This window comes from Trichomycterus rosablanca, chromosome 6 (genome assembly GCF_030014385.1).
Source record: "Trichomycterus rosablanca isolate fTriRos1 chromosome 6, fTriRos1.hap1, whole genome shotgun sequence".
In the NCBI taxonomy this organism is placed as follows: domain Eukaryota; kingdom Metazoa; phylum Chordata; class Actinopteri; order Siluriformes; family Trichomycteridae; genus Trichomycterus; species Trichomycterus rosablanca.
In genome coordinates, this window is record NC_085993.1 from 42168673 (window position 1) to 42192626 (window position 23954).

At 39.4% G+C, this 23954-nt stretch overlaps 1 protein-coding gene across 14 annotated transcripts in view; it reads right to left on the reverse strand.

Annotated features, from left to right (window-relative positions):
- Nucleotides 1–23954, reverse strand: part of cadpsb (Ca2+-dependent activator protein for secretion b) — a 172671-nt gene that overhangs the window by 2060 nt on the left and 146657 nt on the right. For 9 of the 14 annotated variants that reach the window (XM_062997877.1, XM_062997875.1, XM_062997873.1 and 6 more), the window contains 10 exons: nucleotides 21346–21502; nucleotides 20104–20245; nucleotides 18222–18383; nucleotides 16185–16340; nucleotides 13607–13754; nucleotides 11652–11726; nucleotides 11432–11515; nucleotides 11303–11335; nucleotides 9678–9785; nucleotides 593–697 (listed from right to left, as the gene is read on the reverse strand). In XM_062997877.1, coding sequence (XP_062853947.1) covers nucleotides 593–697; nucleotides 9678–9785; nucleotides 11303–11335; nucleotides 11432–11515; nucleotides 11652–11726; nucleotides 13607–13754; nucleotides 16185–16340; nucleotides 18222–18383; nucleotides 20104–20245; nucleotides 21346–21502 — 1170 coding nt within the window. The remainder of the gene's footprint in view (nucleotides 1–592; nucleotides 698–9677; nucleotides 9786–11302; nucleotides 11336–11431; nucleotides 11516–11651; nucleotides 11727–13606; nucleotides 13755–16184; nucleotides 16341–18221; nucleotides 18384–20103; nucleotides 20246–21345; nucleotides 21503–23954) is intronic. The other 5 variants (XM_062997880.1, XM_062997879.1, XM_062997878.1 and 2 more) reach the window with 1 other exon arrangement.

Below are 23954 nucleotides of genomic sequence, written 5' to 3' on the forward strand. Positions count from 1 at the left end.
CCCAGCCAACCAGTGGCAACGCCGAGTTTCGAACCGAGGAGTTCAGAATCTTGGTGTGCTAACGGAATATCCTGCTGTGCCACCTGGGTGCTTTTATTTGCTATTTTAAAGTAATTTTCTTTTAAATTATTATTATTTTGTTATTATTATTGATACTTACTTATTTTATCTACGCTTGATGAATATAATGTTATTATTACTGTTATTACAACCATAATTATTATTATTACCATGCTCGATTAAAGTCCAATACTACATTGTTATATTTTTTAATATTATTATTTTTCATGCAATGCATTAAAATTACAAATAAAAAACTACTGTACATTTTTTTGCATTTCATTTCATTAACTTTATCCTGGTTTCCCGGTTCCACCAGAGAACAGTGGGAGCAATGCATGAATACCACTGGACAGGATGCCCACCACCCCAGACATTGCCGATCATGTCTGTGTAGATGCTTGGCTGGCCGATAGCACTGTTTAGATTTGAACCCGCATCTCAGTGGTGGATTGTTAGCATAACAGACTGACCAGAACGCTGCACCACCCAAACAGCACCCAGAAAACCTACTCTACAATACACACAGTACCTTTACAATCCTGATGAGGATTTTGAGCTGGTACACATGGAGCTGTTGGTCCATTCGGTCAGTGAGCCAGGTCCCCAGCAAATTCATGGTGGCTGTATACCATTGCTGTAATGCACACAAAAAACAGCGTTCTCCAGCAACACACACGCACACACCCACAAACAAACCCATGCAAGACACTGAGGTGTCTAAACATATAAATATATAAACATTTACAGTTGAAATCTGTAGTTTACATAAAATTGTATGGGTCGTGTATGTCATGGCAGGTCTGGGATTTTAATGATTTTTTTTAATAATACTTATTTTCTGTGACTAAATGATTGGGACGTATACTTTAACCTTCATTATTAGAATTCTTACAAATGTTTATTGTGGACTTTCTGATTATGTTTTATTTAAAATATCCAGACAGCAGCTTTAATAATTACTTTGATTGTGTTGAATGTTGATCCATTTAACTTTTTAGCATGGTCTCTTAATTGTCTTTTTTAGTAATTATGACTGTATGAGATGTATTTTAGTTTAAAACAATAAAGCGTAGGTGCTCAGGTGATGCAGTGGGAAAACAAGGTAGCCCACCAGTGCTGAGATCTCAAGTTCTCAAGTGTAAATCTTAGCTCTGCTATCAGCCTGTGATTGGATCTGGATTGGATCTGTGAAGCTCTGTCAATGGTCATTGTTAAGAGATGTAAGAAAACAAATATGATATTATTCTTGTGCTTTCAGCATGTTCTTGATCATGGAGAATTTCATGAATCAACGATAAAGGTATATTATCATTTTTTTTTATTTTGGTTGATGTAGTGGGTTCACTTCTGGTAAACCAGTGGTGGGAGCTTCCTCACCTGGGTCTACTTCAGCACGATCTGCATCTACAACTGAATCAGAATCTTTTTTAGTCGCCGTCTGTTGACTTTTGCACTTTTGTGATGGTCAAATTAAATATGTGTCCGTTCTCAAAGACCAACGTAGGCTGTAAGTAGTTTCGAATAGATCTATATGATCTATTACAAGAAATCTCCCATATACCAATAGCCTATTGATTTTCCCGTCCCATCATGTATGATTCTTTTTACTCTTTTTTAATTCTAAATTAAATGTAACAGGATCCCCCTCCAGGCTCACTGAGGCCCCCTGGTTGAGAACCACTACAGAAGAAGATCCACAATAGCACAATAAAGGAACTTAAACTCCTGAAAGTTCTCAGACATAAAAATGCGTGTTCCAATCATTGAGTCACAGAAGAGAACAGTTGCAGAAATGACTGAAATCCCAAGACGGTCATGACCTACATGACACTTACTATTGTACATAAACTTTCGACTTCAGCTGTATATTTAATAAAATGTCATACAAATGCATAAATGTACTCACACTAACACACTCCTGACTGCACACATACACTCACCGACACACACATACTGTAATAAACCCTTACACATGCAGAGACAAATAATCAGGCACAAATACACTAAATACACAAAATAAACACCAACACAGAGACAGTCACACTCTCACTTAGCGCTAGGTTAGTCGGGCAGTTTAAAATTAATTTACAGAGGCGGCAATATGACCATCTGCAAAAAAAGTACACATCATGCATTAATAACTGGCATAATTAACAACAAAATAAAGATTTAAGCTATATTATTTATAATATATACATACAGCATAGTCTTGTTGTATTTAAAAGGTCATCATTATAGTAACAAATTAGAGAACTGTGTTTATTTCTATACGTTTTGGATGGAGATTCATTCTGTGAACAGAACTATGCTGAATTTGTAAAATAAAGTATTTATTCATGCTGTTTATCCTGTAAACTCAAAGATTTTGCAAACATCTCAAATAATCAAGTAAAAAAAGCAAACGTTACTACGATTATACTTAGAAAACTAATAAAATAAAATTAATAAAAAGAAGTGAGAATGAGAAGAATCTGCAGGCAAGGAGGTCTGTACTGTTATCTTAAACCATTTCTGTACCATAATACACCAAATATAGGCTCACACATCAAATTAGAAGAGTGTACTGGAATCTCAGCCCATTCATATTACTTATAGTTCAAAGAGAACAGCACATGTTGTTGTTGTGTAATGAATGAAGTGATAATCTGTAGAGGTGTCTAGAACAGGGTTTGTGGAGTAAGTTGACATTTTCGTTTTTATATTCCATGAAGAGTCTGAGTCATGGACTAGTCAAGCTACTGAGTCACTGTAGTTGTAGTTTTTTTTCATTTCATGAAGAGTCTGAGTCATGGACTAATCAAGCTACATTGGCGTCACTGTAGTTGTAATTTTGTTGGGACTAATGCTGCAGCTAAGTGGTTCTTGAAAGCACAAGTGAATAAAGATGACTAATTCACAGAAATCAGGCTATTTTGCTGGTGCATAATATACATGATTGGAACATTGACATTTAATCAAATGCAAAGTATATTTTTAAATATTGTCAAAGATTATTTGAATGTTTTTAAAGGAGGTAGCTTTTCACACCCACAATATATCAACACTGACTTGATAGTGTTTTATAAATATGAACATATTGAATTTAAAGCCTGCAACCCTAATCAAAAGTGTTCAGAGGCAAAATAAGAGTAAAACATTTCATAACATTCAAGTTTGACTAATTTTCCTAATTTATTTTAGCATTCCGCCTTTAATCAATTCCCCATTGTAGTTCTACTGCAGGTTGCATTACCCCCATTCTAGCCAAAGAGACTATCGAGTGCCTCCCTCTGACACGTGATGCATTTTCCCCACTTTTCTCCCGATTTTTAGCACGTCATGCTTCCTCTCTACTGGTGCTGACCCCCATCCCTGACTGAGGAGAGCTAAATGACACACGCCCCCTCCGACACGTGTGCAGTAGCCGACTGCATCCTTTCACCTGCACGAGGCGAGTTCATATGCGGATCAGCTTTGTGTACTTATTAGCATTATTCCTCGACTCTGTGCAGACGCCATCAATCAGCCAACAGAGGTCGTAATTGCATCAGTTATGATGTCCCTATCCGGCGCTTCCCTCCCTGTATAAACAACAAGCCAATCGTTGTTCATATAGCTGCCCAGCCCAGCCCAGCCCAGCCGTATGGCAGAGCTGAGTATCGAACCGGCGAGTCTGAAATGTCAGCTCTGGTGTGCTAGTGTGTTTTACCGCTGCGCCACCTGAGTGGCTTGTGATTAAATTATTCTAGTCTAGAAACTTACAATTGTGTTAGTATACAAGGCAGTGGTGGGGCTTGAACCAGCAACCTTCCAATCAATAATACACTGCCTTAACCGATAAGCTAACATTGCCAACTGGATTTTGGAACAAAACTCCTAATTTGTAACCCGTAATTACAAACTGGACAGAATACCAGTCCATCAAAATACACAATCACCCGATAGTTTAGAGTTGCCAAACAAACATGGTTTTAATAGAGTTTCCCAGGATCCTGAAGGTGTGCTGCACCAACACTACCTGCTGCATCACCTAATAAATGGACTGTCAATAACAGGTTATTTCTTATTTTATTATTAATTCATATTAAGTGCTTTTATCCTGGTCAGGATCACGGTGAGGACACTGAGTGTAAGGAATACCCTGAACAGGGCACCAATCTATTGCAGGGTTTCATTCACCCCCTTCAGACATAGCCAATAATGTGTGTTTAGATTCTCAGTTGGCCAAGGCGATTACTTCATTTAACTTTGATTAGTTATAAAAAAAAAAAATCTGAATAATAATAATAATAATAATAATAATTGACTGAGTTCAATAGGGTTAAGTAATGTAACTGGTGATTGATTTGTGTGCTTGCAGGTCTACTTGACGTCGTGGTTTGGTCCGAGCGTGCAGTGCATGCAGAAGGAACAGGTGAGCGGAAGGGCCAATTTGTGCTTATGGTGTGGAAATTTCAGGAGGTGGTCATGCTAGTAGATGTACACAGGAAGATTATTCGATTAGAAATCATGCCACTCAACAGAATGTGATCAAACAGTAGGACATTTAGAGATAAGTTCCACTTTGTTATAAAGGAGGGTGTGGTGGGTGTGTCTTTAGGACGAATATAAAAGTACAGGACAGAAAAAGATGGAGATAAAACAAATATATAAATGGACAGAGAAGGACGATGCAGTTAGGAGTAGGAACATTTTTATGATGTTAGCTGTTTATTTAAATTGTGTGCTTGCTTCCTCAACCTGCGTTGTCAGTGCAGACTTAAAAATCTGGACTCAACAATGGTTAACAACTGCTTAGAATATTCTACTTCTATGGGTCAATTACAAGAGTTTCAAAAAGGTTATTAAATTCCAAATAAGTTCAAAATAATAAAAAAAACATAATTAGCAAATTATTATTTAAAAAATAACTAAAATGGGATTGTGGACAGTGAACTGACACATGCACCCTCCGACACATGAGCAGTACCGACTGCATCTTTTCATTTGCCTTGTGCACGGAGAGCCACACAGTGATCAACGCATTATTTCTCTCTCTGTGCAGACGTCATCAATCAGCCAGCAGAGGTCGTAATTGCACCAGTTATGAGGGCCCTATCCAGCTCCCTCCCTGGATGAACAACAGCCAAACGCTGTTCTTAGTGCCGCCCAGCCCAGCCGGATGGCAGAGCTGAGATTTAATACGATGTTTTCTAAATCCCAGCTCTAGTGCACTAGCGTATTTTACCGCTGCACCACCTGAGCGGCACGTATTATTATTTTAATGGAAACAGAAATTCATGCTTCAACACTGTTAAGTGACAGTTGTGTCAAAAACAAAATATTATTATATAAGGTGTCTCACTGCCATTTACTGAAGGCCTTTAGGCCTTTCACATGATCCGCGGCGAAACCCTTTCCTGCTGGCTGTGCCATTGAGCTCCAAGCTTGAAATAATAAACACTATTGACAGTATTGACAGTTTATCGACGTGCAGAATGCTCTAGCAGTGGTCATCATTTGGAAATGTGAGAAGAAAAAAAGTGGGGTTTTTTTGGGTCCCCATCCTGGCACAGTCGGCACAAAAGTGGTTTTGTCGCCTATTGTGTTTTATTTTTATTTGACATATCAGTTAGACTATGTTTTATTAAAACTGAGTCTGCAGGCACACAGATTACTAAACAGCTTGTATGCACTACAAATTCACCACAAAATACTGATTGTGATAAGTAAAGACTGTAGGTCCTTTAATGCATTACAACAATATCCTGAGTACAATGTTTACATTAACAATTTGAATTTCATTCCAATTAAATAAATAATGCTATTTAATGAGTAATGAATAGACAAATAAAATTACCAATTTTTAAGTAGGATGACCTACAACCTTTCATTCAAAAGAATGACAAAATAGAGCATGTGGAGTTCCGCAATCATATAAAGATAATATTGCAAACGTATTGCAAAATGTACGTATAACAAGTAAGTAGCTAAATGCTCAGTTTGTAAATAAATTGTAATTAACTAACAGTGGTTGTTAGTGTTACAAAATTGCCTCTGCAGAGGACACATCAAATTGAACCACTTTACAGACTTCACAAGAGTATGTAGGTATTAAAAGAACCTGGGAGTATTAGCCCCTGTTCTTTTGAGTTTGCTCAGTGGCGTGGAGAATATAATGAAGAATGAAGTATAGTTTAGACCAGGGGTGGGCAAACGTTTCACTGGGTTTGGAACTAATTTATTTTCGTGATGAAATGATGAATCTTTGAATATAAATGAAACGCCAGACTCATCCCATTATGTGATTATTTAATGTATTTTTATTATTTTTGTTTCTACTTGGTGTATCGCCGTCTAAACAAAACCAATTCAGCGTTTAAAGCAGCACTTTCAATATAAGTTAATGGTTTATGTGTGGTTAGGTCACGCTGGCGTGATGTGCGATGGCAAATGTAATGAATGAATAGACCAGATAGGCTTGGCTTTAGCAAAGGTCGGTAGTGTTTGGCATGCGCCATGTAGTGGAATCAATTGAAACGCAGGGCATTGCAGGAAAAAGGTGAAATTAATGCAGTTTAAGGACAATTTTGTAAATACTCAGCGGGCTGGATTAAACAGCCTAGCGGGCCGTGGTTTGCCCACCACTGGTTTAGACATTTTCCCAAACTCATACATTTGAGAAAAAGATCTAAGTTGCAATTATTATGGCTAATTGCACACTGGGACTACAATAATATGATGATTTATGTGCCACTCAAAATAAAATATCAGATTTTTCAAAGAATTTTATCTAAAGAATTTGAAAGATTTTGGCTAGCTGGGTACATCTAACCAAACCTTAATTCTCTCCACACACCATTAAAATAGCATGTAAATAATGATCTGCCAGAAGAGCAGTGGAACTACATGCCATACGTGACCATTCTGCAGTGTTTTTCTTCTCTACAATAGAACTAACTGTGATGTATGACGTGTGGTCGAATAATTATACCACAGAATTATTTATCTATTGCAGAAAAGTAAATCCTGTGGACATGCTGTGTGGAATTGCGGAAAACCAAATGCTCTGACTAAATGACAGAATGGATTGTGAGACTGTTTCAGCAAAGCAGGTGGATTTAAACAGACATGCATTTTACTAGGTCCTGGATAATGGTGGTCAAAACAAACAAAAGCTGTAAGGATAGCGGGGCTGCACACTGCTTAACACACCTAACTTAAACACACACACACATACACACACACGTCGTCCACATTTACACACACTCTGTACACCTGACTGAACTGCTCTGCATTTTGACAAAATGCAACCATATATTTTAAACCTTAACCAAACACTGGAACACACACACAAACACACACACACACAGACTGCACACATACCACTATAACTGTACTATGTACTGTACAGTACACAGGGTAAATCACCTCCCACTACAAACACATTGTACAACACTAAAAGTTTCAAAATGATTAACAAAGGATTATTTCTACATTTAACAGTGCTCTCCAGAATGTCATTATTTTCCTTTATTAGAATCATGTAATACACTGATCAGTCATAACATTAAAACCACCTCCTTGTTTCTACACTCACTGTCCATTTTATCAGCTCCACTTACCATACAGAAGCACTTTGTAGTTCAATTACTGACTGTAGTCCATCTGTTTCTGTACATACTTTTTTAGCCTGCTTTCACCCTGTTCTTCAATGGTCAGGACCCCCACAGGACCACCACAGAGCAGGTATTATTTGGGTGGTGGATTATTCTCAGCACTGCAGTGACACTGACATGGTGGTGGTGTGTTAGTGTGTTTTGTGCTGGTATGAGTGGATCAGACACAGCAGCGCTGCTGGAGTTTTTAAACACCATGTCCACTCACTGTCCACTCTATAAGACACTCCTACCTAGTTGGTGCACCTTGTAGATGTAAAGTCAGAGACGACCGCTCATCTATTGCTGCTGTTTGAGTTGATCATTTTCTAGACCTTCATCAGTGGTCACAGGACGCTGCCCACGAGGTGCTGTTGGCTGGATATTTTTGCTTGGTGGACTATTCTCATTCCATCAGTGACAATGAGGTGTTTAAAAACTCCAGCAGCGCTGCTGTGTCTTATCCACTCATACCAGCACAACACACACTAACACACCACCACCATGTCAGTGTCACTGCAGTGCTGAGAATGATCCACCACCCCAATAATACCTGCTCTGTAGTGGTCCTGGGAGAGTCCTGACCATTGAAGAACAGGGTGAAAGGGGGCTTGCAGCATGTAGAGAAAGAGATGTACTACAGTCAGTAATTGTAGAACTACAGAGTGCTTCTATATGGTAAGTGGAGCTGATAAAATGGATAGTGAGTGTAGAAACAAGGAGGTGGTTTTGGCTGTTATGGCTGATCTGTGTATGTAATGTTGTGTAAAATCGATCTACCATTAGCAGCAGTGGTTCTCAGTGCCTTAAGTTCAGTAGACAATATTCATGGGCCTTTTTTCTACTTAGTTTAAATCAACCTACTACTCATCCAAACAATTTGTAATAAAAAGTCTGAATGATAAAAGTAATACAAATATTTGTTCTGGCCTGCAGAACTATATTTCTTAAATTATTCTTATATTTTTTATAATATAAAATGTAAATTAATTCATTGTCTGTTTTACCGGTGCTTTATGCTACTTAGAGTCGCGGTGGGTCTGATTCACTGGGCGTATGGTAGGAACCACCCAGTACAGGATGCCAGTCCAACACACACACACACACACACACACACACACACACACACACACACACACACACACACACACACTCAAACCCAGGAAGGGGGGACTTTAGTATCTCCAATTAACCTGACTGCATGTTTTTAAAATATAGGAGGAAATCAAAGTTCCAGGAGAAAACCCACACAAACACGGGGAGAACATGCAAACTCCACACAAAAAGGTTCCATCTGGGAACTGAACCGAGTACCTTCTTGCTGCGACCCACAGAGCCAGTAGGAGGAGATTAAAAACATTATATATGCTGCTGTACCTGAAATAGTATTACCAGTACAACATGCAATACATTACTATGGCATTACCATGTTAGTGTTAATGCAGTGCAGGTTGCTAGGGGTTCTATTTCTTTTATCAGTTGTAAAAAGTTCACATGGGTCACACAAATACATTAATATAATAAAATATAGCATAAAGACGTGGGTGCTGTTCCAACATCTACGTGTCAAGCCACAAGTGACACATGGGACACAGGTTGAGAACCACTGCTATATGAGGATTTATTCTAACAATAGTCTTAATAAATGTAAAGTTTCCTACACTGTTTTTGAGAGCACTGTTTTAAATAATCCACTTGGTGGTGGTAGTGACACTAAGGTCCGACAGACAGCTAACGCCACACTGGAGCAGAAAGGTGCAACTCATCGAAGCTAATGCAACACCCAAACACAGAGGGCCGAACAGGAATTCACAGTAACGAAACACTGAGGAGTGAGACACCTGAGCACCTCAGGACAAGACTGGCCTTTTTATAAGGATGAAAGAATTCAGAGATCAGCGCTCAAAATGTGACTTATCCCTCATATGCCCCATCGTTTTGCCACATTTTGGATGGAACCTCCCTTGTCAGGAGTGGAGGAGACGGCATCTTACTTACATCAAATAACCTCTCTATATACACCTCCTCATTGACCTTATCTCGCAGTATGTCCTGAGAGTGACGGACAAAGGTCACATAGCCATCAGCGACATCCATTCCTGGTTTCTGTAAGGGGAAAGATTAGAAACACAGTTAAAGAATGCTTGTACAGCACTAAACAGTAACCAAAAAGCATCATTAAAAAGGACCAGGGGCCTCATTTATCAATGGTTTGCATAAGAAAAAAAATCTGTGTGGAAATGAACTCAAAATGTAAGATTAGTCATTTTATATGTTTACTGTATGCAAGATTCAAATATGTGGGCAACTAATAATTATCTACGCAACTACTCCGCAGGTATGTGTACAGAATTTTCAGTAAAGTACACAAATGCACTTAGATTTTCCAATGCAAATCTACATTTCCCAAAACAGGACCTAACTAGTTTACTGTCAACATTTGTTAAACCATCTTGTCTTATCTCATTTTCATCTAATTCGTTTTGTAAGGGCTGTATGTGCAGCAGGCTTATTCCAAACGTCTTCACCCCATGTCATAGATTCTAGCTCCATTTGAGAGACCCCTACATTTCCAAACTAGCATTGAGATTCAAACTTTTCTAACTCATCTTCAGTCTCTTCAAACAGCTCCAGCAAAAGTCAATCAATGGGCATCCTTGTGAGCTGTTCAAAACACCTCAGTGCAGCTTTGTCAAAAGTAGTTTCTTATACTGACATGGAAAGTGAGTCCAGCTACCCGGGAATATACCCTGATTTCTGGCATTTAATACCCATATGTGTAGGAAGGGATTTCAACTGACTGGTACACATAAGGCTTTGTTTGCAATCTAGTTTTTACAAGACACTTTCAACCTTTCTCTATGATTGTTTTAGCTTTTGACCCTAAAATATGTGTTATATGTAAAGTGGCAGCTGCTGAAGTAGTTTGGCAGTCATCTATGTTAAGTCGTGTCCCTCTGCTTTGCCATTTTTGGCCAACAAAGGTAGCATGGAAGGACAGATGATTGATGTGTCATTTTCTACTAATTGACAATCACCTGCGCCTCATGAGGATTAATTTGCTGCAGGTGGGAGTTTTTCTATATATCACGGTTTCTTGCTCTCAGACTTGCCAGCCTGCTATTTTTCTGAAGTTGTGACACTGCAATCGCTCCGGTTGCATCAGTTTTCCACTGATGTGCAATGCCAGCATATTTTTCAACTGGCGAGACACAATAATCTGCACCTCCGTGACTCCTCTGCTGGCCAAAATGGCAACACAGAAGAATACGACTCTTAAAGTACCTCAGCTAAGCCAAGAAAAATTATGCTTTATCTGGCAAAATAAAATTTATATTTTCCTAAGTAGTAATAACGTATTAATGTAATCAAATTAAAATGTATAAACTAACAAACGAAACAAAAGACAACAGAGAAAATGTCCTTTGAGCTATTTAAATACCCAGTTTACCATTAATACCCTGTTATACTTTATTGATGCAAAACTGAAAGATGGGACAGATAAAAAAGTGACATCTCTGTACATCACACTTATAATTACAAAGATAAATCAATGTAGAACTTTCCATAAATGAGAACCCAGGTCACTAAGTCCACTAAACCTGAATTTGCTTAATACTTACAGGAACATCCACATATTTTGACGCTGCTTTCACCTAAAAACCCAAAACACGTGACATAATAGTTAAAAAATCGTATTACCTATAATACAAAAACATATGAGATTATCTGATCACATGTTCAATTCTCACCGTAAAGGAAAGGAACGAGGAGAAGAGGGTTCCCTCGTCATACCTTGAGATCTTGGCTAGAACGCTCTCTAAAATCGCCACAAACTGGTGCACAGTATATAAATCAAATCAGGTTAGCCACCACACGATGCATCTCTAATACTAAAATATGTATTATACTGTATAAGCTAAAATTTTAATTTTATATTAAACCATTGTAAAAATTTACAAACATGTTTACCTTAGCCACTAAGATGTTAATCATTTCCTTCACACTCTCTTCAATGAGTTCATCAATTTTAGAGTGATACTGTTTCTAAAAAGACAAAACAAGCATAAAATGAATAACTACAAAGATAATTAATAACAGAATGGAAACGGTTGTTCTGCTGGTGCAGACCTCCTTTTATGACTTTTCTAAGCATATGCAAGCAGCACTGGACAGTAAAACGCCATTTGCCTGAATATAAAGTTTTGGATTTGCCTTTGTTTTTAATTATTTTTATGCATTTTATCCCCTTTTTCTCCCTTTTAGCACGTCCAACTGCCCGATTGCATCATGCTTCCTCTCCACCAATGCCGATTCCTGACGATTGAGGAGAACGAAGCTAACCCACGCCCCCTCCAACAGGTGGGCAGCATGCCGTATGCATCTAATCACCTACACTTTGACGAGTGCAGTGCAGATCAGCACTGTGTACGGAGAGACACACCCTGAGAGCACTCTTTTCTCATCTCTGTGCAGGCGCCATCAATCAGCCAGCAGAGGTCGTAATTGCACCAGTCATGATCCGGCTTAGTCCCACCCATATCTGAACAACAGGCCAATCGTTGTTCATGTGGCCGCTCAGCCTAGCCGGCAGGCAGAGCTGAGATTCGATACGATGTACTCGAGCTCCCAGCTCTGGTTCCAGCGTGTGTTTTTTTTTTATTACTGCTGTGCCACCTGAGAGGCCCTTGGATTTGCCTTCATGACCACTGTATGAGCAATTCTATCAGTTTTGTTGACCTTCCAGATCCTGGCTTGACCTTTCTTCTACTACAACTTTTAAATAACATTCAGTTACTCTAAGTCTTTTTTCTGCTTTACATGCATTAATTAGCTTTATTTTTAGATTCTCAGTCAGATCCTTGGAGATCTATCTATCTATCTATCTATCTATCTATCTATCTATCTATCTATCTATCTATCTATCTATCTATCTATCTATCTCATCATCATCATCATCATCCATCCATTTATTTCAACAAACACATTTAAAAATACTAACCCCTGATTTAAAAACTAAAGGTTGGGAATGGCAGTCTCTGTGTCTCATAATATATTTATTGGCTGCGAATGGATGAGGTCCTGTGAATGTCTTCTTTTATTTTTGAGACTGATACTTGAGGCTTATATCTATCCTGCTTTTTCTGCTGGCTCCTTTGATCTTTTATTCTGGAACTCTCCAGCCACATCTGGTTTTACTGAGTTCCCTGTCTGTTCTTTTTTTAAGAGCTTGGGTGGTCGCTCACTGGTGGATTGAGTAGCTGGCATATGTGGCAACCAAGTTTTCTTGCGTTCTTCCTGATCTGTGCTCCTGTGGGGCAATCTCATGTCCTCCTGGCATCCAGTATGGGCAGTTATGCCTATATTCCTACAGGGCAAACCCTTCTCCTCCTGTCCTTCTTGGCAATCATGTGGAGTGGAGCATGTTTGCTTTACAGTACGCTTTTTTCCCTTTGCCAGTGTATTTTATTTTTCTTTTCGTGGCACTTAACCACAATATTGTTCTACCTTTTTAAAGTATCCTGCAGTTTGGTTCATCCATTATAACACCGCAGGTTCTGTGGCTGTATTTTTTGAGGTAGGTGCAGGTGTAGTTATGCTGACAGAGCTCAACAGCAATCAATTTAAGAAAATATGAACAATCTTGCCAAAATACTATTCATTGTTCATTTAATTAAATAACAGATGTAGTCAACAATAATGGCAATAACCAACTTTTTCTAATAACTAATAATTCAGAAGAATAACTGAAAACTTTTAATAATTACCTTTATGTGTACATCAAACTGAACAACCATTACGAAAATTAAGGCATTCCATTAAGAAATCCAAATGCTGTATAGTATTAAATAAAGTGTTACAGTACTGCACACCCTGTCTTTTTATCCCTGGCACTCTGCCAGATAAAGTAGTTAGATTAGTATTACCTCCTGGCCCATCTCCATGGCACAAAGTTTAGCTGACTGGTCCTTGGCATCCACCATCACGTTGAACATGGTGCATAAGGAGAGTGGGATGCGGAAATCTGTGGAGCGGCTACTCTTGGCTATCTTGGACTCAAACGCTGCCCTGGTGCTAAAGACATACAAAAGATGAATGTGAAAGTCATCAGTAATTAATAAAGGCCACAGGAGGAGCATGTGAGGTCAATGTCATTAATGTTTCACAAAAATGAATAAGGGATTTCATAACTGACATGAAATGCAGTTTGGATTCTTTAATAATGAATTAAATGCTATATTTGTTTGATAAATTTTTTTCTATTCATTTATGCATTTTCTCCCTTTTTTCCTACCGATTTAGCGTAGTCAATTTGTCTTCCGCTGCTGTGGATACCTGATTACATTCGATGAAGGTATATTGCTGATCACGTGCCTTCCAACACGTGTGCAGTCCTAGCGGACCCCTTCTTTACGCCCGCGCTCCTGCACAGGCACCTCTATCCGCTAACCAGGGCCCTTGCACAGCGTTTGAAGACCCCAACCACTTAGTCCGGTTTTTTCCCACACAGTAGTAGGCTGATTTTGTCTGCTGAAGGCACTGCCAATTGTGGCAATTAGCCGGCAGGCAGAGCTGAGATTCCCCCTAACATGTACTTTTATACATGTTCCTGTGCTGCAGCTGTAAGTCAGATTAATCCTTAAAAGTATAAATTATGATGCAAAGGCAACGCTGTTAGGTCAAATTTGGCGCATTTTCTTTCAGTTCAGACTCATACATCATGCATTATTACAGACTGGTGGAGCAGAATAACATTAGTATTGATTTGCCCCTATCAGATTAGTCCATATATAGAGAGAAGTGTTACACGATGTTCTCTTGCAAGTTAAAAAGCAATAATACATTTTACCAAGATAAGTCTCTAAATCCTCAAAAATTATGCACTGCAGCTCTAAAATTGTAAAATTTTAATCTGGAAAATGTCAGATAATGAAATGTTAATAAAATACATGTTTAAAGTCATATGTAAGTAAATGTCTGTATTGTCTGTAATTGCATACACCTTTGTAACACTGTCTTTCTTAACCGCTTATACAATTAGGGTCGAGGGGGATGCTGGAGCCTATCCCAGCTTTTTAATGGGCACGTGGCACACAGTAACACCCTGGACGGGGCGCCAGTCCATCGCAGGGCAGACACACATACACACACACACGTACACACACCCATTCACCTATAGGGCAATTCAGTGTCTCCAATTAACCTGACTGCTGTGGGAGGCAACCGGAGCTCCCGGAGGAAACCCACGCAGACACGGGGAGAACATGCAAACTCTGCACAGAAAGGACCCGGACCGCCCCGCCTGGGGATCTAACCCAGGACCTTCTTGCTGTGAGGCGACAGTGCTACCCACCGAACCACCGTGCCACCCACCTTTGTAACAATGGTTTTACACAGACACATATTTTATACACATTTTGACCCCCTTGGGCCAACACTATCCACTTGCTCATGTGCATTTTAGGTCTTACTAATTACACTAAAGCCACCACTTCAACAGTTTGAGCCTAACCTGGGTAGATTAACACCCAGGGAGAAGGGCACTAACTACATTTAACAGTGCTCTCCAGAATGTCATCATTTTCATTATTTGGGATCATGTAATATGTAATATTGTGTAAAATCTATTTATCATTAGCAGCAGTGGTTCTCAATGTTGGACAATATTCAATATTCAGTTTTTGCACTTCGTTTAAATTGACTTACTCCAATTTACCTGACTGCATGTCTTTAGACTGTGGGAGGAAACTGGAGCTCCCAGAGGAAACCCACACAGACAAGGAAGAACATGCAAAATCCAAACAGAAAGGACCTGGACTGCTCCACCTGGGAATCAAACCCAGGACCTTCAAGCTGTTAAGAAACAGTGTTACCCACCGAGCCACCATGCCATCTGTACCATTAACATTTATCAAAAAATAGTTTTGGTGGTGCCCAGGTGGCGTAGTGGGATATTCGGCTAGCACACCAGCGCTGAGATTCTGAACACCCCGGTTCGACTCTCGGCTCTGCTACCGGTCGGCTGGGCGCCATCTAGCGGTCACAATTGGCAGTGCTTGCAGCAGACACAAATTGACCACTGTGTCTGCTGGGTGGGGAAATGACCGGACTAAGTGGGTGGGGTCTTCAAATGCTGTGCAAAGACCCTGGTTAGCAGGCCAAGGCGCCTGTGCAGAAGCACGGGCGTAAAGAAAGGGTCGAAAGGGTCCGCTAGGAGAGCATGCGTCGGAGGGCAAGTGAGCAGCAAATATGCCCTCCTTGGATGCAATCAGTGATCCACAGCAGCGGAAGACAAATTGACTATGCTAAATCGGGAGAAAAAGGAAGAAAATGCATAAATAAATAGAAAAAAATAACTATAGTGTAGCTGAACTATACTTATAGATTAGTTAAACTGTTTAACTCAAAGGTTTATGTCAATTTTAACCTGGTAAACAATTTTGCAATGCATTCAGTTCTTTTAATTCTGCACTTTTTTCAGTTCAAACTCATGCATGCGTTTACCGTTTGACACAGGACTCAATCATGTCACTGGACATGAGCTGCATCCGGTTCTCTAGATGCTTGGCGAACTCCTCCTCGGGCCAGTGCAGGTCCCTGATAAAAGTCTGCAGGGCATCCAGCTTCCAGAACAAATCCTCGGATGTTCCTGATCCATTACTGTCAGGCACATTGATACATTTGAGGTCAGGGGTCATAGCCTTTTTCAATAGGCAAAATGGGTAAAGCTTTTTCTACAACTCTATTACATACAGTACATATTGTTTTGAATTATTTTAACCATACTCTGACAGATGGCCCTGAAGCCTGGTGAATTGTAGTACTCTGTTTAGGACACAAGAAAAGGTTTCACTCTGTCAGTCAGTGTATGGTAAAATAGAAAGTGGTGTTTTTAAAACACTTTAATAACCTCGTCCAAGTGCGTGGTTATTCCACCCTTGAAAGGGTGCATGCACACTTTAGTCGGGTGCATTTCTTTAAGAATAGAAGGGACTTGGGAATGGTGAGAGAAAGCATGTAACGATTGGAACTGTTCAGTTTTTATACATGATTTGAGTCGACACTGTATATTTATAAGCTGAGCTACAATGAAATGTAAGAGTAAGCATGTTTCTTACTCTAATACCCACTATTGTCTCATAATTGCTACTTGTAGTCAATGGAAACATTTCCAAAGGCCTAAATAAGCCTTCATGGACTACAGATTTCAGTAAAGTGAAATCACAGATCACAGTGAAAGCTCAGGCTCTCTCTCACCACCTGTGCCCGACGAGGCTCATAAAAACACATCATGCAGTCAAATCTGAGGACGCTGCCTTCCTGAGTAAAGATAGATGGTACAGGGGAAGAAGAAGTGTAGTAAATGTCAGCAAGAGGGTGGTACGCTACCATAGAGTTAAAACATCAGAGTGACTGGAGTTTCTAAGAATAATAATATAATAATAATAATAACAATAACTGCAGCCATAAAGCTGGTGCAGTAAAGCCTTGAAACAGAATGTAATCAACATCATTAATTGGTTTTAATTTTGGTGCCAGGATATGATCTTTGTTGTACACACTCTGATGTTTAAACCCCTCAAGATCTTAAATGCCAGCTGAAGGCTGACATGAAGATTTGTTCTGAACACTTCAGTCTAATGCAAAGACCAGGCAGGGAGGTCCACCAACCCACACCCTCTGATATCTTTTAAATAAACCTGAAATCGAGGATGATTCCTATATGGATGGATGTCCTTCCCCACATGCATCAAGAGTGACTATATGGTACTCCTTTATCACCTTATAATCAATCGGGGTTAGAAACTGGACAAGAACCAGAAATGGCCAAATGTTTGATGGCAGAACATTTCCAGTAAATTATAATACAGTTCTAAGCTTAATTTGAGAAATAGTGTATTGATTGATTGGGGAAATATTTCAAAGGTGGAAGTTAAAATTCCTCTAGCTGTCTGTTTGTAGGTGTAGGTTTGGGTTGCAATCCAGATCTCACCACCGTAGTCCTACCTCAATGGCATGCACATTGAGGAAAATGAAAAGCTTTTCAGTTCTCATTTCAAATAAACAAACAACATAGCCTTGACCCAAATCCCTCGCAACCTACTTGGCATGAAAATGACTTGAAAGGCAGGCAGTACTTCACATTCATCAGTTTTCTTCCCAGTTCAGACAGTGTATCAATATTGTATAATGTACTGTAGCCTAATTCTGCTGGCTTGAGAAACATTCAGGTTTGAATATCTGGCATCAATCTATGGCAAGTGAAGTTACACTTGGGGTAGGTTGAAGCGAGATATTTGTCATAAAAACCTTTGATGTTGGAAGAGCAATTACAATAAGAAAAAACATTCTCATATTTAGAGACACCTATTTGGTTCTAAAATATTAACTTTTTTCACTTTTCTATACAACTGTTTGTCAAGCCACCACAGCCTTTGTGTTTTTGCTTCTGCAGCTACTAGCCAGCCTTAAGAGAGCATCTTCATGCCAAGGGCACATTGTTAATAAATCAGATCTAAGGTAAACTCATTGAATACACACTCAGAGTCATAAATAGCAGTCATCCAGGATGGAGTGGAAAAGCTAGGCATTTGTGGAAGGTTAACAGATAGTCCTGCTACTGGTACAGGAAGATTTGGTACTTTGGGAATTTGGAGGTTCACATTTGGTAGATTCACATTGGGCAGATTACTTGTTAAACTCCTGCAGAAACAGACAAAAAGAAACAAAAAATCTGTAACAGTGGCAATGTGGAATGCTGCAAAAAAGCCATGTAAGACATAGAGTAAGAAAGTAAGCAGAAGAAAAACTTGGACGGTTGTAAAGAAAATAAAGCGAACATAAATAATCAGTTGTTGAATGTAAGGAAAGTCTGTAAAACATTAAAAAGAACAGATGATCTACAGCAGGGGTGTCAAACTCATTCTCACCGAGGGCCACATCTGAATTATGGTGGCCCTCAAATGGCCTATTGTAATGTATCCTGCTGTGATTTCAGTCTGCCTTTTAAGTCTTTGACAATAGATTGTTTCTCTTGGAGGCTAAATTCTGTGTTTGGTGTCAAAATGCCCAGTTGATTCTGTATATTTATTTAACACAAGAGACGTACCGGTTTTTCTCGAAGCACAAACTTGTATTCACTTTCCCATCTTTCATTAAATTCTCTTCCTTCTGCTTCAATTTTCTCTTCTTGGGATTATTTGTAAATATTTTTCAACATAACCTAGTGGTGGAATGCTGTCACAAAATCGGCATGCATTGTGAGAGATGCAGTTTATGTATGATTTTACAGTGTATTTTAAGACAATTTATAAAACATAGAATATAAATATGAGAATATAAATGTCTACTACTTACAGACGATACTTCTGTACTGTATTGCAAGAGAATTAACTTCTATTTATTATTGTTTACACTACTGACTTTACCCGCGTTATTTTGCTGCTAAAGCGTAAAAGTGACCTGGCTTCTTAGCAAAGTCAAAGTTAGTTGCCATGACTACAATGTCAACGGTTGCCACTTAACGGCGCAGGTATCCTATTAAATTATAAGTATGTCTCTGTAACTACTCGAACCAGAAAATGACGTGGCGGGCCGGATTTGGCCCACGGGCCTTGAGTTTGACACCCCTGATCTACAGTAAAAAAGAAACATGGCTGGTAAAACAGACAAGCACATTTATACACAGATAAACAGACAGCATATTTTAATAGCACACAGAGGAGGTAAGACAGGCAGTAATGGGATCTTAAAATATAACAAGAAGACCAAAAATAAAGAATAAAGCTTGTATAGTATGGTGCAAAGGAAGAAAATATTATTATTTTATTATTTATTATTTTATGATTAGAATTTTTCAGGCTTTCGCTCTATTGTGCATCTGTTTAGGTGTAAAATATTAAAATATGATAATCAAAGAACAAACACATCAGCCCTACATAAGACTCTAAATAAGATTTTTTCTAGCTTGGAGATGGCAAAATCAATATGCAAAGAAAAAAATAGACAAAAATGAGTAGCACATAAAAGACATCCTACTTGTTTTAAGCACACATCATGAGGGTTAGTTTACAAAACAAAAAAATGAAAACGTAAAAGGCGTTGACCGGTGTCTAATCTGACAGTGTGACCTTTCGGATCAAAGCTAGCTATGATAACTCGCTGTTTACGACGATCAAAGATAAAAATACAGCATTAAGCTCTTAGAATAAATTAGAACTACATTAATTATAAAAATATTAGTATAAAAAGCTATATATATACTCAATACTGGGATGCCTTTAGGCACTGGTTGCTCTTGTATCATAAACAGGCCCCTTACTGAACAGCACGCCAATCACGACTGTAATTATTTATGTCCCGAAAATGCCCTGCCTTACAATCGCACCCAGCCTTGTGACCTTAACAGGAGGTGGCGTCTTACTTTACGGGCTCCCATGACTCGCGCTCAAAGCCCCTGTGAATGGACTGAGCAATGGACGACTCCATTAGGTCGACGTATCGCACCACCAGCGGAGCGTACAGGTCCTGCAGGTGCTTGTGGAACTTGCCATTGCACAGATGGTCTGAAAGAGACAGATAGAGTAATCAAATTTATGTTTACATTTACATTTGCAGTATTTAGCAGATGCTTTTATCCAAAGCGAATTACAATTATATTTCAATACAGTTTGAGCAATTAAAGGTTGAGGGCATTGCTCAGGGGCCCAACAGTGGCAACTTGATGGTTGAGGTAAGGCTTGAACTGGCAACCTTCTGATTACTAGTCCAGTGTCTTAACCGCTGAGCCACCACTGCCCGAACCTGAAATTTTGGACAGCAACCCTATATGGCCAAAAGTGTTTGGACAGCTGTCCATGGGCTTGTGATACAGGGTGTCCCTAAAGTCTGGACACATACACAATATGCATTTCACTCATTTACTCACTTTCTTAACCGCTTATCCAATTAGGTCGTGGGCGTTGGAGCCTATCTCAGCTTTTCAATGGGCGCAAGGCATACAGTGACACCCTGGACGGGGCGCCAGTCCATCGCAGGGCAGACACACATACACACACACATACACACACACATTCACCTATAGGGCAATTCAGTGTCTCCAATTAGCCTTACTGCATGTTTTTGGACTGTGGAAGGAAACCGGAGCTCCCGGAGGAAACCCACACAGACACGGGGAGAACATGCAAACTCCACACAGAATGGATGTGTGATTTTCTTCAGCTATAACAACAGCCACTCTTCTGAGAAGGATTCTCACAAGACTTTGAAGTCTGTGGGAATTTGTGCCCATTCAGCCAAAGGATTTGTATGGATGGGCACTGATGTTTGTTGACATCAAAAAAGCCTGAACTGATGTTCCGGTTCATTTCAAAGCTGTTTAGTGGGGTTGAGGTCTGAGCTCTTCATGTCTTTTTAGAGCTTGCTTTGTGAACAGGGGCACAATCATGCTGGAATAGGAAACATCCTTCCCTAAACTGTTGCAGCCAAGTTGGAAGTGGATCATTTCCTTTGTATAACTGATTTATTCTACCTTTTAGCAGCTGTTGTGGCTAAAACACATTAATCCAATAATTAGAAGGGGTGTCCCAATACTTTTGCCCATATAGTGTATGTCATCACTTCACCACTCAAAGTTTTAAACCGTGTTTATAAAAGCTTTGCTTACAATCAGTCCGCAGGAAGTCGTTCAGCAGCTGGAAGAGAGGGAAACTGTCCCAGCTTTCGGGAGACTGGATCTCAAGAGCGGCGTCCATGTCGACACCGTAGAGGGACAAAAAGTGCTCAGCATGTTCCACCATCAGATCTGACCACCATGCGAAGGCCTTGATAACCAGGGAAAAACAAAACAGAAAGATGAAAGAGAATAAACCAGTATGACAAAGAATGCGAGCAAACTGGTGTGTCAAGACTAAGTTCACCAAGACTCACTAAGTTTTCATTCATTGCCAAAACGGCTACTAATAAAAATGACAAAAGCATACCTACATAAATTTCGCATCAGTCAAATAACCTGCATTAAAACTTTTATTGTCACCTATTTATTTTATCATAACCAAACCTATTTATTTTATCATAACCAATTCTAAAACCTTTTCAACCTGTTTTCACTAGAAAACTGATCACATAGAGTAAGTTAAAAAAATTTGAAAATGTGAACTTTTTATAATATCATAGAGTAAATAATGAGTAGGGCCACCCTACGCCTCCAAAACAGCTTTAATCCTTGTTAAAATGCCATCACACAGGAGTCCTGAATGGTTTGTAGTGGGATCTTGAAGTGATGGGTGAAGTGGAACTCACAGTCGGCACTACAGGTCTTTCCATGAAGCTTCAATGATGTTTAAATCTGGCGACTATGGGGGGCATGAAGGTGCTTGGCTTCATCATACAGTAGTGTTCATTTAGTTTGCCAATGTGTATGTGGGTATTATAATAATTGAATAAAGGAACATTACCTGGCTTTTGAAAAGGCTTAGTATTTGTTGTTTGTTATATAAGTATTTCTACACAATTGGGCGCCCAGGTGGCGCAGCAGGATATTCCGCTAGCACACCAGCATCGAGTTTCTGAACTCCTCAGTTCAAAACTCGGTGTTGCCACCGGTCGGCTGGGCGCCATCTGGCGGGCATAATTGGCAGTGACTGCAGCAGATACTAATTGGCCACCGTATTTGCAGGGTGGGGGTCGGACTATGTGTGGGTGGGTGTGTGCAAGGACCATACGCTGTGCAAGGACCCTAACTGGCGGAGGAGATGCCTGTGCAGAATGCAGGGGTGAGAAGAGGAGGGCTGTACACGTGTCGGAAGAGGCGTGTACAGCGACGTGCTCTCCTTGGATGCAATCTGGTATCTCACAGCAGCAGAAGACAAATTGAGTGTGCTAAATCGGGAGGAAAATGGGGAGAAAATGCATTTTAAAAAAAAGTATTACTATACAATCAAACCCAATCACTAGATCCCCCATCTACTTAACACATGGTAGCAGATCTTATGAATTAAAAGCATTGTTTGGCTTTCTTTCAACACAAGTTCACCCAAAATGAAGAAATATGGAGACAGCTGACTTAATTACACCACATTAGTTACTGCTCCGGAGGCCAGGTTTTGTGCAATTGAAAGGTGCACTTGTCAGTGCGCTCTCAGTGCCAGTCCCACGCCAAATTAAAATAAGAAAGAATAGGCAGATATTTCATAATCTAGTTGTGCAAAACTGGTAAAGACATATCCAAACATATCCAAAACTAACAGCTGTAATTAAAGCAAAAGGTGGCTCAATAAAACACTAAATCACAGAACTGATCACTTTTCCAGCTGTGTTATTTTGTTTTCTTAGTACTTGAATGTTGTAAGGCAGAATTGATGTTTAAATTCAGCTTGAGAAGTATGTTTTTGTGAGTTTGATAAGACAAAAAGGGGCAATTTCAAAGGGGTATGATGATGTTCTATGGGCACTGCAATTAGCTTGTAATGAACTGTTTGGTACAGACTTGGTGTTTAATCTACCTTCTGAATGCCAAACTGATTCTGCTCCTCGCTTACACTGTGTTTAAATTAATAAAGAATAAAGACTTTGATATTTATCTCATGGATTTAAAAATATGTTTTTAATGGAACACTTTCACCTTGTTGGTTACTAATGACGGTCAGTTATCGGTTAAAAGAACTTGGCAAAATTTGCATCTCTAAATATTAGTCAACAAATGAGTATGTCATAATTATCAAACATTTAATCATATGTTTCTAATGTGTTCATGAGTGAGAATACTATCTTATATAAGAACATTTTTCACATAAATTACTTGGAATCCTCAGTCAGCAAAGTCAAGATGCCAGAGAAGGTGCATTTCCCATGCAGGTGAAGTAGAAACTGCTGCATGCTTTTGCTTTTCAAATGGAAAATGAGGTTCAATCATTCACATCACTGCATCCCTGCCATTAGGATGAGGATGTGATTTATCATCATGCAACCTTGCAAGTCCTCACATGCAACAAGCTAGAACTATTTTTGAAAGTGTGATATTTAGTTTTATTTGTTCCCCAACAGTGCTGCTCAGTTTAGGAATTCAACGGTATGGTGAGAAATTTTAAGTCATGTTCTGGTATGCACTACTACAGTGAACTAACATGCAGTTTTAACGTTACCTACATTCCTACAAGGAAAAATACCTCAAATTCATTTAGGGAACTGATCAGCATTGAGGAAGGTTTATCCTTCTCTTCATCAGCATGCTTTGTTGTTCTTATACCCTGCCAGCCCACTTCATCGCTTTAATGA